The sequence below is a fragment of the Malus domestica genome, chromosome 06, assembly GCF_042453785.1.
Source record: "Malus domestica chromosome 06, GDT2T_hap1".
NCBI classification, from domain to species: domain Eukaryota; kingdom Viridiplantae; phylum Streptophyta; class Magnoliopsida; order Rosales; family Rosaceae; genus Malus; species Malus domestica.
In genome coordinates this window covers 996,873-1,012,417 of record NC_091666.1, presented here as the reverse complement: position 1 = coordinate 1,012,417, position 15,545 = coordinate 996,873, and the positions used below count along the sequence as shown (strand labels likewise).

The window sequence follows — 15,545 nt, the reverse complement described above, 5'->3', positions numbered from 1 at the left end:
AGATAATTCATACCGATAACAGTTGATAGATAAATGTCACACATAAATCCTTTGATTTGAAATTGTGGGCACGCCATACGTCTTTATCGCTTAACAACCACACTCAATGCCAAAGCCATATATCATCTGTGTGCGTAAGATTCTGCGCACTTTCACACTAATAAGAAGAAAATTATGTTCACACTTCCAGTCCACCACTTTGTCTTCTCTCTGTCTTCCAAAACAGACTGAATTCCAACTCACAAATCAACCATCTCATCTCATCCTTACGTAATCACTAAATCAATCCTCTCTATCGACCTAAATCCTCTCCTCGTCAACGTATTTTCAACTTACTAAAACAGCCACGTCCCAATAACGAGAATGACTAAAATAAAATAAATTCACCATAATGTTTTTATTCAATAATATAATATTATATGTTAATTTTTATATAAGAATCGAATTGTCACAGTTATAATACATCAACGTAAGTGGTTATTTACCATAATGATAAAAATATGTTGAATTCTTGCATGACGACGTGGATTTAAATTTTATCGATAACTAATCTAATATCTAATACAAAAAAAAAAATCAAAATATCAGTTTTATGTAACTAGTGATATGAATCCCTGTCGTACTTGCTTAAAAATCATTGAAAAGACGATGCTCCGACAAACCAACCGAAAGCAGGGGCAAATTCGTAAATGAAACCGGTAATTTTCTTGTTGCCGTCGTGTCCTTGATTTCGCTGCCCTTGAAGATGGTGTGACTTGTAAGAGAGAAAGAGAGAGTGGGAGAACCTACCCTAAACCGTGTTCCAGTCATATTGATTTTTTTCGATAATATTGGTGGTACATCATATGTTTTTATATAAATTGTGAAATTTTTTATTTTTTAAGTTATTAATTTTTTAGTAAACATATTTCACCACTATTGATAAGTGACATATGATGTATTACTTTGTGTTTCACGAGAAATTTTTAGTTGTCCCGGGAACACGGATGATACACCTCTTGTTTTTATGTAAGTGGTGGGAAGTTTTATTTTTTAAGTTATTCACTTTTTAACATATATATATCTCACCATTTATATAACGACACGTGATGGAATACATGTGTGACAGGAAAAATCTAATCCACATTGAAAAATCTCACTCACTGAAACTAAATTAATACACGTGTCATCATACAGGCGAAGCCAATGCAAGCAGCGAAAGGAAGGAAACGTTATAATTTTTTGTAGTTATAATTATAAATACACTCTCTCACTCTTTTCTCTCAGTCCTCTCTCTCTCCTCGCTTTCTCTCTCCAACATACAATTACAGAGAGCACATAGCGATAAACGCGCGCACGCAGATACAGAGGAGTGGTCGTCTCCGTCTTCCTCCGCATTATTCGCTGCGTTTTGGACTCTTCCTTACTGGATTGAGGATTGAGGATTGAGGTCGCACGCAGAGGATAATGGCCCTCCGCCGTCCGGGGCTTCTCCTCCCCCTCTCTTTCTTCCAGGCAAGCGCTTTTAATTCCTTTTTCCGAACATGTCCATAAAAACTCCGACGGAATTTCTTGCTCGTTTCCCGATTTTCCAACTTTCTTTTTTTCTGAGGACCACGAAAAGCTGAAGAAACGGAAAAAGAGTTCGTGCTTTTTTCTCGATTTGTTTCTTTTTTTTTTTCCCAAGTTTTTCTTACAGTTTTCCCAGTAACCAAACAGAATTTTTACTTCAAAATTGAATTGAATTGAATTAGTTGAGGCGCGTTCGACTTCGTTTCGAGTATAATTAACAACATTTTCAGTTTGCTTACTTTCACTGATGCAAGTGTTATTTATGCAGGTGTTATTTATTCTGGGCGTAGCATACGCTGCTCAGACCTCCGTGACGTCTAATGCTACGGCGGCGGGGTGAGGCGGCTTCCTTGACATTTTACATGCACAAGATATCAACTTTATTTTTCGCATTAGCAAACTTCCGAGGCTTCATTGTTATTTAATTTAGTTAATTCTGCTTAATTTTGGCACTTCATGATGCATATGGTGTGTTTTAGTTAAATGTCACTAAAATATTGATAATAATAATAAGATAAATGGTGACTGGAAGTTCATTTTAAAATAGCTGTTTTTAAATCGCTCCTGATCTGAATTATGTCCTGCTCATGTGGTGTTTTCTATGATGGTTGTTCAATTAACTATCTTTGGTTCCGCGAATCGTAATTTTAATTTCCTGGATTAATTATCCGATGAATAAAAAATAATATGACGATTGAACTCGAGGTTTCTTGAATTTGTTCTTCACTTTATTTTTCTTGTTGTCTAGGGAAAGACATTCGGAAGGGTATTGCACAATGTATGGCATTTGCGGGCAACGTAGTGATGGAAAGTACATAAACTGCCCCTTCGGTACCCCATCCGTTAAGGTAGAAGCAGTCACTCTTTTATCAGTAAAAGAGCTGATAAAAAAGTAGCTTTAAGTCCCCCTTGCTTCTTATTCCATCATAATGTGTGTTTAAGATTTTTAATCAACCCAAATATCGCATATTTTATGTGTTTCAGCCGGATGATTTACTTTCGTCCAAGGTCCAAAGTCTGTGTCCAACAATTACTGGAAATGTTTGTTGTACAGAAGCTCAATTTGACACACTACGGTCACAGGTCCAGCAAGTAAGTATATTTTCTGTTTAGAGTTGGTCGTAATCCCTCTCTGCTAAGAAACTAGGTTATTCATTTTTCTCTCCATAATCTTTTCACCCTCACCCCACAATATATAATTAGTATTCTTTTAACTTGTGTTTTATTTTTGCAGGCGATTCCCTTTCTTGTAGGTTGTCCGGCATGCTTAAGAAACTTTTTGAATTTGTTTTGTGAGCTTACCTGCTCTCCAAATCAGAGTTTGTTTATCAATGTGACTTCTGTAGCCAAGGTCAGAAAACCCTCTTCGTATTTTACTGTTCCATACTGAAATATTTTATGCTCCCTTCATCCTGCAGTACAATCTTATGGTTTATTAATTATACAAATAAGAAGGCTATATATAATCTCAAGCACAACAAGAAACATTGATTCATGCTTTTACAAAATTTCTTGCCAATCGGGATGTGTTTACATCTCTTGGCTTGCCAAAGCGACCTACTGCAGTCGATTGTTTTTTGTGATGTATGATGTCTGTATAGAATATTAGAATTATATCTAACATGCCAATATGGTATAAATTGGTCTCAATAGTCTTATAACTGTTGCATCAACTAAAAATAGAAATGAAAGCTCTGAGTTATATGGTAAAAGGATTAAGTCCCAGAAATCGTTTGACATTCATCCTTATGTTTAATTTACTTGATGGTTTAGGACATGAACATTTTTGAGTTTCATTTAGTTGATGAAAAATGGGAAAGGAAGCAGATAATTCTTTTATTACTTGAGCATGTTGTTACCCTCTTGATTCGTTGATTAAAGTTTGAATTTTGCTAGGATTTAGTCTTTTACTTGGAAATAATTTTGTTTTTTAAATTTATTTTTTGTCGAATAGAGAATATGATTATGTCTCTTCTTAGAGAGAGACAATACTTAATGAACCTTATTCCATTTTCAGGTTAACAGAAACATGACTGTCAATGGGATTGATTATTATATAACTGATGACTTTGGTGAAGGGTTATTTAACTCCTGCAAGGATGTCAAGTTCGGTACCATGAATTCTCGAGCTATAGAATTTATTGGTGCTGGTGCTAAAAATTTTAAAGGTAAGTTTATTCTTTTGAAATTGCAAATTAGGTCTTTCTCTCTCTCTCTCTCTCACTCTCCATCTCTCTCTCTCTCTCTCTCATGCACGTACACAGACAAATGTACACTATATGGATTTTACCCTTAAGTGGGGCATGATAATGGAAAGATAAGCATATCAAATTGGCATATATTAATCAAGTGACATGGCTACTTTTGCGATAGCTGATAAGATCTAACTGTGGAAATAACGCTTCACTATTTAGTTTATCATGAAACGTGGGTCTTTTAGCCTCTTGATTTTGCTGGTAGTGGGGATTGATTGACCATTGGATACTTAATTGGCAGAGGCAAGGAATTTCTGAGTGATGTTCCTTGTTCTCTAGAATTCCAAGAACATCTCTTTGTTTACCTTATGCAATTGAGCCCTACATTTTTCCTCTAAGGTCAAGTGCTTGTATGCCAATGCCTTAGTTTGTGCTGTTTAATAACTAGCTGTGCTTTTACTGTTGGTTATGGCAGACTGGTTTGCTTTTATCGGCAGACAAGCACCTTCTAATATGCCAGGTTCTCCATATGCCATTAGATTCCCTTCAAGTGTTACTGTGTCATCTGGGATGAAACCTATGAATGTATCTACTTATTCATGTGGTGATAATTCACTGGGCTGTTCCTGTGGTGATTGCCCTTCAGCTACAGTTTGTTCTAACACAGTTTCTCCGGTTTCCCGAAAAGGAGGTTCATGTTCAGTGAGAATTGGATCGATTAAGGTGAGAGAGCATGTTTTAGTATATTTTAAGCTTTTGGCTCTCACATGAATTAGCTTGGTCATATTGGATGAATATTTCATGTAGGTACTGTGAAGTCAGGAAGTATACTCTTTGTTTATATGCTTTACTTCTGTGACAACTGCAGGCTAAATGTATTGACCTTGCTGTTGCTGTTCTATATATTGCACTGGTTTCTGTGTTTTTTGGGTGGGGTTTGTTTCATCGGACTAGAAAAACCAAGCCAGCTTCTGGGACAACACCATGGTGGAATGTAATGGATGATGGCGAAGTTCATTCTAACAGGGAGAAGAATGAGAACCCTCCGATGCAGGTGGAAACCAATTTCTTTATTTTTTTCGTGGTATACATATGTAATACACGCATATATATAATCGTTTACTTATTCATGTGTTGATCTGAAATTTATATCATTTTTGTTTTCCGTGGTTACATGTTTAAATCTGCTTTTTGGTTTTTTCATTTGACGGTGTGTGTGCATTCTATCATACATACGCCATATATTTCTGCTACTTTTAGCTAGCTGTCTGTGTTTCATCTATCTGCAAAGGTTTATGGATCATATATGTCATTCCTGACCTCACCTGCCCCATTCCTCGATTTATGTTTTGTTTTGTTTTCCTTGTTATGTTGTCATTTTCAAATTCATTGCAAATTCTCCTCTTAATAATGAATTTATTATTTATATCGTGTCAGATTACCAATCTACATTGATGAACTATGCACATAAAAGCGGGGATATGTTTAGGAAATATTTTTTATGGTTTATTTCTTCATTTTCTAACAAACGAAGAATTCTCACTGGATTTTTTTCTTTCACCTTTTCTTCTAGTATAGTCTTCCTCGTTAGCTTTCAGTAGTATAAACGCTTGATATATTTTCTGTATTGTGCCCAATTATTTTACTGTTATATTCTTTAGATTACTGAGACTTCTCTCTAGTTGACATATGCTTATAGAATTTTTTTTTGCTTCTACATAGCAAAGTTCTTTACCACAAAAACTGTCCCTGTAATGTGTAGCTTTCTACCAGTATTGTCTTCCTCTTTAGCTTTTGGTTAACTCGCTTCATGAAATTGCTTTCTGTGTTTCTGGTGTGCTCAACTTATATCACTGCCATAATCTCGAGTCTGTAAGCATATATTTCACTAAAATTGTTGGTAATAGGTATTTGAAGATGCTTCTCACGTTAGAAATGATGTCCAACTTTCAATTGTGCAAGGATACATGTCAAAATTTTTCAGGTGATTGCTATCCCTTGCAGAATGATTGCTCCATGTCAAACTTTTCTGTCAGTGACTCAGTTAAGGCAGAATTGGTTTCTTAAATTATTACATTTTAATGTACAGGAGATATGGAACATGGGTTGCTAGGAATCCAAGTATAGTGTTGTGCTCATCATTGGCTGTAGTTCTTCTGCTTTGTTTGGGTCTTATACGTTTCAAGGTGGAAACAAGGCCTGAAAAGGTTCGGTTCGGTACTTGAATGGTCTTTTTAAGTTAAATAATTTATGCGTTTAAAAAATGTGAATGTGATTGGTTGCACTATTTTGAATCAAGAGTTTTAGTGCTCTCAGTTATTTTACAAAATTTTCTTTTTCTCCTTTTTGGCCTTTGGAACCATGACTGTTTTTTATACAATGGAACATGTGCCTAGATAACTCATGAGGTTCATCAGTTTCAAATCTTGTGAAGTTAGTATTTATTCACAATTATACTCTCTCCCCTCTGAACCTCGATGTGGGTTCTCTTGTGGACGTTTAGCATTTAAACAACTATTGTATGCATGCCACATTTTTTTATGTCACTAGATATATACGTTTTACATTTTAATTTGTTATGGCCAGAAGCATTCTATGTTATTGTCGGAGTTGTACCATTCTGTTCAACTTAAGTTGTGTAATGTTGCAGCTGTGGGTAGGGCCTGGGAGTAAAGCAGCCGAAGAGAAGCAATTTTTTGATAGCCACCTAGCCCCTTTCTACAGAATTGAGCAGGTACTACATTGTTACACACTCTGTTTTTGGTGAACTATTTTTCATCTTATGAGGTGTTACACTTTACGCGATGCAATGAGGTTAACTTTCCAAGGTAGCAGAACTGGGAAGTAAAAAAGGTTAAAAAGCATAGAGCCAACAGACATATCTTGGAAATGAGTTGCCTTTCCTTTTTATCTGGATGTTACGTATCATCATCACTTTGTTGTTGGTATGAGAAGCCTGCTGTAGTATAGGGCGAAGTTGTATTTACAACTCAACTCCTTTAGCTTTCAACTTGTGGAGAAACTTATGTCACACCTGGTGTTTTTTTTTTTTTTTTGCAGCTAATATTAGCAACAATTCCAGAGGGTAAGCATGGTAACTCACCTAGTATTGTGACAGAGGACAATATTAAGTTACTTTTTGAGATACAGAAGAAGGTATTTATCCTTCCAGACTGTAGTATTACTTTTCAGAATTTAAGTATTTATCTTATAAGATTGGATGGGCTATACGAGACTAGAAATGTTCTTTGTTTTGATATGTAGTATGTACTCCAATTGATTTTTTGTTCTGTCTGTTTTTTCTGCATTGACGTGTGGTAAAAGAATACTTCTTTATACAACATTACTCATCTTTGACAGGTTGATGGAATTAAAGCAAATTATTCTGGATCTGCAGTATCTCTTGCTGATATTTGCATGAAGCCAATGGACAAAGATTGCGCCACTCAAAGTGTCCTACAGGTACAACTCTTTTTGACGGCCTACATTTAGTTGATGCATTCTGGGTGACCATATTAAAATGGTAAACGAAACTTGTGATTTTTTGTTTAACTTATCCTTATTTTCGCACTTTTTACATGTTTGAAATCATTCTGAATGTGATACGAGTTCTTGAAGCCGGTACCTAAATGTGTAACTTGCACTGACAGTGTGTTGGTTTTTTTCAAGGTGTTAAACCACAATTTCTCCATATTCCAAAAAATTATTGCATTGTGGCTAGATATTTTTAAAAATATTATTAACAGTTTCTCTCTTTGTTCCAGTACTTCAAAATGGATCCTGCAAATTATGATGGTTATGGTGGGGTTGAACACCTAAAGTATTGTTTTGAGGTATATTCTTATAATTTCCATCTACAACTTATCTGAAGGTGTAAATCTAGTTTATTGTCTAATGAGATTCATGATCCATGGTCCATCATATGTGCAACTTATAGTAGTATGCTTGATCACTATTTTATAGGTATGTTATTTTTAGAATGTCAGGGTTGGTAACACAAAACAATATTGTTTTTATTAATTTTTATTTAAGGCTGATGGATAAAACTAATGTCTCTGTTGCTCATCACATTGCTTGATCTATATTATTATTATGTGCATCTATTTTCTGCTCAATTTCTCAAATAATGAGAACATAGAGATCTGTCCATATTTTCCCTTTTTTTCCTTCTAGATAAGCCGTAGTCATCTGGTAAAATGACCAAACTCACATTTTAGTATACTTACCTTTCTCTCCAGCTTGTTCTATAATTGATTTTCTTGCTATTTTTACCATTCCAAAATTCTCAAAGAACATGGCAATACGGTTATGGAAAGTAGACCTATTAACATTTGTGTTTTGTGTTATTGAAGCACTATTCATCTGCCGACACATGTATGAGTGCATTTAAAGGTCCTCTTGATCCTAGCACAGCATTAGGAGGCTTCTCTGGGAAAAACTACTCTGAGGTAACGATTTTTCTGTTTTTTCATGAACAAATTCATTTTTTTTTCACCTTTTAAAGTTGATAAGGAGATCAAATTCTTTGAGTATTTATCGACCATTATGATTCTTTTCAATGCAGGCGTCAGCATTTCTGGTAACTTATCCTGTAAACAATGCTCTTAGTAATGATGGGAATGAAACTGCAAGGGCATTGGCATGGGAGAAAGCCTTTATTGAGCTTGCAAAGGTTTACTCGTTGTCTAGCATAATTCTTGTAATTGTTTACTTTTTGCATTCTTGTTTGTATTACCATCCTGTCCCGAATGAAAGTAGACACATTTCTCTCATAACTGTTTATTGTTTCGTTTTTGTGATAGGATGAATTGTTGCAAATGGTGCAATCTAGAAACTTAACACTTTCTTTTTCATCGGAAAGCTCTGTTGAAGAAGAACTTAAAAGAGAAAGTACAGCAGATGCTATTACAATATTAGTAAGTGTTTTCTCTCTTTCATTTTAGTTGCATGTTTCCTTTTATAATCAAAGCTCAGAATATCTATAATGCATAAGTACTGTACATGATATAGTATGTGGGTTAAATAATTTTTTTATTCATTTATCATTTGAATCTTTTAAATTACTAATCTATTTATGGTTTCGTGTTTCACTGCAGATAAGCTATCTTGTGATGTTTGCTTATATATCTCTTACTTTGGGTGATTCACCTCGTTTATCATCATTTTACATTTCGTCTAAGGTATGTTCTCAACTATTTTAGTTTGTTTTAAGTTACTGGAAAATACTGCCCTATTTGTACGTGTTTGGTTTTCCTCTGATTCAAAATTGAGACATCATTTCTGTCACTATAATTGTGCACGTTTGAATTCCAGGTATTGCTTGGTCTCTCTGGGGTTGTGCTTGTCATGCTGTCAGTTCTTGGATCAGTGGGATTTTTCAGTGTTATAGGTGTAAAATCTACCTTAATCATCATGGAAGTTATTCCATTTCTTGTTCTAGCTGTAAGTTCCTCGATATTCTTACATATATTATACATACAATGTATGTCTCTATATATATAAATACATACATATCGCTTGAAAATTTGGTTTGCCAAATTGTTTATATTATATACAATGTATGTCTATATATATACATATATACATAATTACATATTGCTTGAAAATTCGGTTTGCCAAATTGTTCACAATGTGTATAGGTTGGGGTAGATAATATGTGTATACTGGTGAATGCTGTCAAACGGCAACCCTTGGAGTTGCCTTTAGAAGGGCGAATAAGCAATGCACTTGTGGAAGTTGGACCATCAATTACGCTAGCTAGTCTATCAGAGGTCTTAGCGTTTGCAGTTGGAAGTTTTATTCCTATGCCAGCATGCCGCGTGTTCTCCATGTTTGCAGGTTGGAAATTCTGATCCATAATAACTTTTAGATATATGAAATAGTTGTTATACGTTTTTGTTGTCTTGCTGTCTGACCTCAGGCCTCCAAACTTACTCTTGCACATTCTTCTGCAGCACTGGCTGTTCTGCTGGACTTTCTCCTTCAAGTTACTGCATTTGTAGCTTTGATTGTTTTTGATTTTCGGAGAACTGAGGATAAGAGGGTTGATTGTTTCCCATGCATGAAAATTTCATCATATGCCAACTCTGACAAAGGTATCGGAATGTTTTTATAACGTGATTCAGATTGATGCATTTTCCTTAATGCCAACACTAATTTTCAATCAACCCTACTCTTATTCTCATATTATGTTTTTCTTTTGAATGCTGTTTCATTTAGGTATTGATCAGAACAATCCTGGTTTATTGACTCGTTATATGAAGGTGATTGCTTTTTTTTACTACAGTAAACTGTCTTACAAAACCAGGTGGATGGATCGTAGGGATGATATAGGCAGTTGGAATTACCAATCTACCATGATTTTCATACTTTTCTATGTACAAGGGCTTAAACCTTTTAAGGAATAGAATGTTGGCTTGTCAATAAAAACTTTGATGCTATTTTTTTATTTCAAAAACTCTGGTAATTCTGTGATGATAGTCATTTACTTTCTGCTTACCTAATTTCTAACAATGCTGTTTTTTCTCCTTTTTTTGTTTGTTTTGCATTTCCAGGAGATCCATGCTCCCATTCTCAGTCTTTGGGGAGTCAAGATGGTTGTCATTTCCATCTTTGTCGCATTTGCATTGGCTAGTATTGTGAGTTTTGAGTCTTCCTCCTAACGTATCATATATTTCATATCTATGTGAATATCCATTTTACTGTTTGTGGCCGCACCTTCCTCAGTTAACTTCTGATTCTTTTGAACTTTATAGGCATTATGCACCAGAATTCAGCCTGGTTTGGAACAAAAGATTGTTCTTCCCCGAGACTCCTATCTTCAGGTCTATAAGTCAGTTGCCTACTTATAAAAATGCGTTTTTGCTATTGATTACTCTGTTCTTTCTTTGAGGTAACGCTGTCTTTTATATATTGCAGGGGTATTTCAATAATGTTTCAGAGTATCTCCGAATTGGACCCCCACTATACTTTGTTGTGAAGAACTTCAATTATAGGTATCATACTGCTATTCATGTTCACTGTTGTTTGATGTATGTAACCAAACTAGCTATGAATGTCTAGTTCTTAGGTCAACATATAAACCATATTGTATAGCAGTCATGAGTTCTTGAGATTGCTGCTGATGCTCTATCCAGAAAATCACATATAATCTGATTGAAATGTTCGCCTTTCAACTATGTGCTTCAGCATTTCATTTGATTTTTCATCCAAATGCCCAATGTTGGCTATCCATCAGAACTACTATTTTCTTTAGGAATCGCATCCCATGGACAGTTGGCACGCATACATCTGCATATGAAAGCAACTATTTGTACTCATAAAAGGAATTTTCTCCATTTGCCTTTTCATGTATGCATTTACGATGTCAATTATTATTATTATTAATTTTTTTTTTTTGCAAACACTTATCTTAATGCTTCTGTTCGCTGAAACTCTGCTTCATTCTGATGTTGCTCTGTCCCTCAGTTCAGAATCAAGACATACGAACCAATTATGCTCAATTAGCCAGTGTGATTCAGATTCTCTTTTGAATGAGGTAAAACCTTCTTTGTTCTCTTTATAATGGGAAAATTATAAGATTTTGGATGCTGTTTTAAAGCATAAAATGCCCCCTGCATTTTTCTTGTTCACATGCCAGTATTTCCTTGATAATCATACAACAATTAATGTCTCTTGCTAATTCAAGCTGGTTCTTTTCAATCTTACTGCTAATCCAGAGTGATTGATGTGTTAAGCTTAATTCATATTTAGGGTGATTAGTATATTATATGTTGAGGTTTTCTCAATCTGTAATTATAAAGAGAGATTAGTACATAATACATTTAATATGATATGTATTGCGGGAAAGGTCTAGCTTTTTAATATCTGAATTGTCTGTTCATTTTCCTATGAATGTGAATTGGTACATATCTCTTTGAGCTTTTATTCTTTAACTCGGCTATTAAATTTTCCATGTCCTTCATTCTTTTGCCTATGGGTCCTTCTTTGATCAACCAATACGTGTCAGGGATATGGTATCCGTTATGTTTGATTGCCCCTTAGTTTCTGTTTTGGTATGTGTGTGTGTGAATTTGTGAGTTGTCCTTCTGCATCTGCAGAAATGCTAGACCATCCTTAATTTCAGAATTTATGTGTTTGATTTGTCTGTTTGTATGTATGTATTTGAATCGTTTGTTTTTCTATGTCTGAATTTGAATTGTCCTTTTCTTTCCGCAGATTGCAAGAGCATCCTTAAATCCAGAATCAAGTTACATTGCTAAGCCTGCTGCTTCATGGCTTGATGATTTTCTTGTCTGGATATCTCCAGAAGCATTTGGGTGCTGTCGGAAGTTTACAGATGGGACTTACTGCCCTCCTGATGATCAGGTGACGGTACATTTTTCTTAGTATGATTGTTAGTATGCTTATGGAAGCGTGGTCTGATGTTTGGAATTTGTTTTACATTCAAAATTGTTGAATTGTCTTCAGTTTTGGAGTTTCTTTTACATGTAAAAGAGAATTAATGATAATGATGCTTTTCTTGTCCGCTTATAAATCTGTTAGAGCACAAATCATCTTGTTTTTGTTTTGCTTGCAATCCCCTTGCTACTAAATTTAAGTTTTACTCTTTCCACTTTTCCAGCCACCTTGCTGCTCTCCCAGTGATAGTTCCTGTAGCCTTGGTGGAGTGTGCAAAGACTGTACTACGGTAATATACGCATGGCATGACAGAAATATTTTAACCGAATTTCTTTGTTTATAAGGGAACACATCCATTCTCATTTTCAATTTTGTTGTTGTCAGTGCTTTCGTCACTCAGATCTTCACAATGACCGTCCCTCTACCACACAATTTAAAGAAAAACTTCCATGGTTCCTCAATGCTCTACCCTCTAATGATTGTGCTAAAGGTGGCCATGGAGCTTACACTAGCAGTGTGGAATTCAAAGGTTTGTTGATGGAATATTGTGCCCTTATGATTTCTCTTTCCAAACGGCTTATCTGCTTTCAGGTTAAACTTCCATTAGATGTAGCTTTTTATTTGAATCTACATTTTTAACGTGTTAATCATATTTTTATTATCAGGCAATGAAAGTGGCATTATTCAAGCATCATCATTTCGAACATATCATACTCCTCTCAACAAGCAGGTATCTCATCTTGTGATCAATCAAAAAAGATTACCACTTCCCGTCTTTTCTAGGTTTCAACACTAAAGTAAGCCCCATAACTTAAATATCTACATATTTATTTTAGGTTGACTACGTAAATTCAATGAGAGCTGCTCGGGAGCTCAGTTCTAGACTTTCTGATTCTTTGAAGGTAAAAATTTGAAGGCTACTTGCTAAGTCGATTGATTTATTTACAGTACAATTTTAATATTATAAAGCTACACCAAAATCTGTATTGTAAATAAGTAGAAAACATAGCTCAAAACGGAATTGTGGTGAAGCAACCCAATATGAAAACTATGCAAAAGGATGACTCCTATACTTTGTTTTTGTTTTTGATACAAGCAAATATTCTAGGTTTTTTTAAGCAATATTCTAGTTTAAATTAATCTAAATTGTGGGAAGGGAGATTCAAACTTGAGTGCATAGGGGGTGGCACATCCGCTCTAGCCAATGTGGGTGTGCCCACATCTGCAAACGATGCGGTGTCTATTATGCCCACACCACAACCCATGCAAATGGGAAAAGGGTTAAATGTCCATTGATTCAGTTGATTCATTTGACAAGAGACCCCAAATGCTACATTTAGATTGAGTACAACGGTCTTGTGTTGCCCCTTTCCATAAGCCACTGGTTCATAATTTCTTTATTTATTTACACGGGGACAGTTACTATAATAAGTTAGCTTGATTCACTAGTGCGTTGCTCGTGGTATACCTGTGGAACTGATATTTATTTTCTGGTGCAGATTGAGATATTCCCATATTCAGTTTACTATATGTTCTTTGAGCAATACCTTGATATTTGGAGAACAGCACTGATCAACCTTTCTATAGCCATTGGTTAGTTTTTTTTATAGCTTTGAATACTATATCTTAGCGGGGAAAAAATTCATAAAATTCAAATGTAACCTCTCGGGAACGCGGATTTTAATTTCAGCTTGTATCTATCTACTATAGATATGCATATGGTAGATTTGTGGTTTCATTTATTAAAAGGATTAATCTGGATATAATTTTTGGTGTACCAGCTGCTGTGTTTATTGTTTGTTTAGCTATCACATGCAGGTCAGTATTCATATTCTTAGCCTCGTTTAATTCTTGTAATGCCTCGTTTAATTCTTGTAATTGTGTGCAAGATAACTCGTATTCAGCTTCCTTAGCAAATAAAATTTGCAAAGAGGTGTTTATAATGATATATTGTTGCTTCCTTCAAATTTGTTTTGTAGTTTATGGAGTTCAGCTATTATTCTGTTGGTGTTGGCAATGATTTTAGTGGATCTCATGGTGATCTTTCTTCGTTAAAATTTCTCTTTTGAAACAAAATAATACCTCCTGTTAGTGGTCACATTTGCTCACTAGATAACATTCTACAGGGTGTGATGGCAATTCTGAACATCCAATTGAATGCAGTCTCTGTTGTGAATCTTGTAATGGCAGTGGGCATTTCGGTTGAGTTTTGTGTGCATATGACACATGCTTTCTCGGTCAGTGTCAAACTCTTAAGCATTATCTTTAGTTATTTACTTTTGCCTTCTCTTTCTCACTATTGTTAGTTTCTGTGATGCCTAAAGTCCCTTCAAATCTTGGGGTATTTTGATTTTGGCTTCACAGAACAGAATCAAAGTTATCATTGGCGACAACATGCTACCTTTTTCTTCTGAAGTGTATAATTAACATTTCTTGTGCAGGTTAGCACAGGAGATAAAGACCAGCGCACCAAGGAGGCTCTGGCTACAATGGGTGCCTCTGTATTCAGGTAACTAGCCCAATTCCGACCCTCCTTCGGAAGAAAGGGGGAAATTCAACTCCTACTTTGTTTTGTTCCCATCTCCGGGCATCTTCTGCGATTGATCATTCTTTACCAAATAGCTAAAGTCTCAAGTGCAGTGCCAATAGGATTTTGTGTGATAAATTTCATCCGATCTAAGCTTACATTTCCATTCTCTCTTGACATTCTTTTGCAGTGGAATCACATTAACAAAGTTAGTTGGGGTTATTGTACTTTGTTTCTCGAGGACGGAAATCTTTGTGGTACTAAATCTTTTACTCACGGTCTAATCATACTGGCCATTACTGTCGGATCCCTTTGAACACATCTTTTCCTCTTATGTTTTGTAGGTGTATTATTTCCAAATGTATTTAGCATTGGTTCTTCTTGGTTTCTTACATGGGCTTGTGTTCTTGCCGGTAAGTTAGTACAGTTCCCTTATCACGTCCTCGCCATCCTCGACGGAAATTATAAAATTCTTGAACAATAACTAGCATCTGAAAAGAAAATATGTTGAATAGAGATAGAAACCATGTCTTGCACTAGTCTGTTTTTGAATTTTGATCAACTAGTACATAACGACGTTTTGTTTACAGGTCTTCTTGAGCATGTTTGGTCCGCCTTCAAGACGCGTGCCTGTTGAGCAGAGACAAGATCAGACATCTGTTTCCCCACAACTATGAAGATAGCGGATTACTACCTCAGCCAGTTCTTTTTCGTGTTCTTTTACAGCTGAATTATTATGTACGAACCGAATAACAGAAATATCGAAATAGTTGAATGTGTAAATTATACAACTGCTGCTGCTGCTGACAAAGGAACACAAAACAAAAAAGAGCAAGAAAATAGTAGATTTTGAGATTTGTCTGTTTGGCTAG

The 15,545-nt window shown here is 35.3% G+C and overlaps 1 protein-coding gene across 1 annotated transcript; it reads left to right on the top strand.

The window, feature by feature from the left end:
- The first annotated feature begins 1,193 nt into the window (after window positions 1-1,193).
- Window positions 1,194-15,530, top strand: LOC103436751 (uncharacterized). The gene is made up of 39 exons (XM_029104357.2): window positions 1,194-1,494; window positions 1,820-1,887; window positions 2,300-2,399; window positions 2,536-2,643; window positions 2,786-2,902; window positions 3,569-3,719; window positions 4,222-4,469; window positions 4,615-4,800; window positions 5,654-5,730; window positions 5,836-5,953; window positions 6,397-6,480; window positions 6,807-6,902; window positions 7,107-7,208; window positions 7,511-7,579; window positions 8,099-8,194; window positions 8,311-8,418; window positions 8,549-8,662; window positions 8,843-8,926; window positions 9,060-9,188; window positions 9,386-9,584; window positions 9,701-9,841; window positions 9,966-10,009; window positions 10,301-10,384; window positions 10,502-10,570; window positions 10,665-10,741; window positions 11,214-11,283; window positions 11,964-12,113; window positions 12,370-12,435; window positions 12,531-12,675; window positions 12,812-12,876; window positions 12,983-13,048; window positions 13,646-13,739; window positions 13,928-13,964; window positions 14,126-14,183; window positions 14,273-14,383; window positions 14,588-14,655; window positions 14,864-14,930; window positions 15,018-15,086; window positions 15,264-15,530. Exons 1-39 carry the CDS (start codon window positions 1,447-1,449, stop codon window positions 15,348-15,350), a joined length of 3,870 nt encoding a protein of 1,289 aa, XP_028960190.2. The 5' UTR covers window positions 1,194-1,446; the 3' UTR covers window positions 15,351-15,530.
- Window positions 15,531-15,545: the final 15 nt, after the last annotated feature.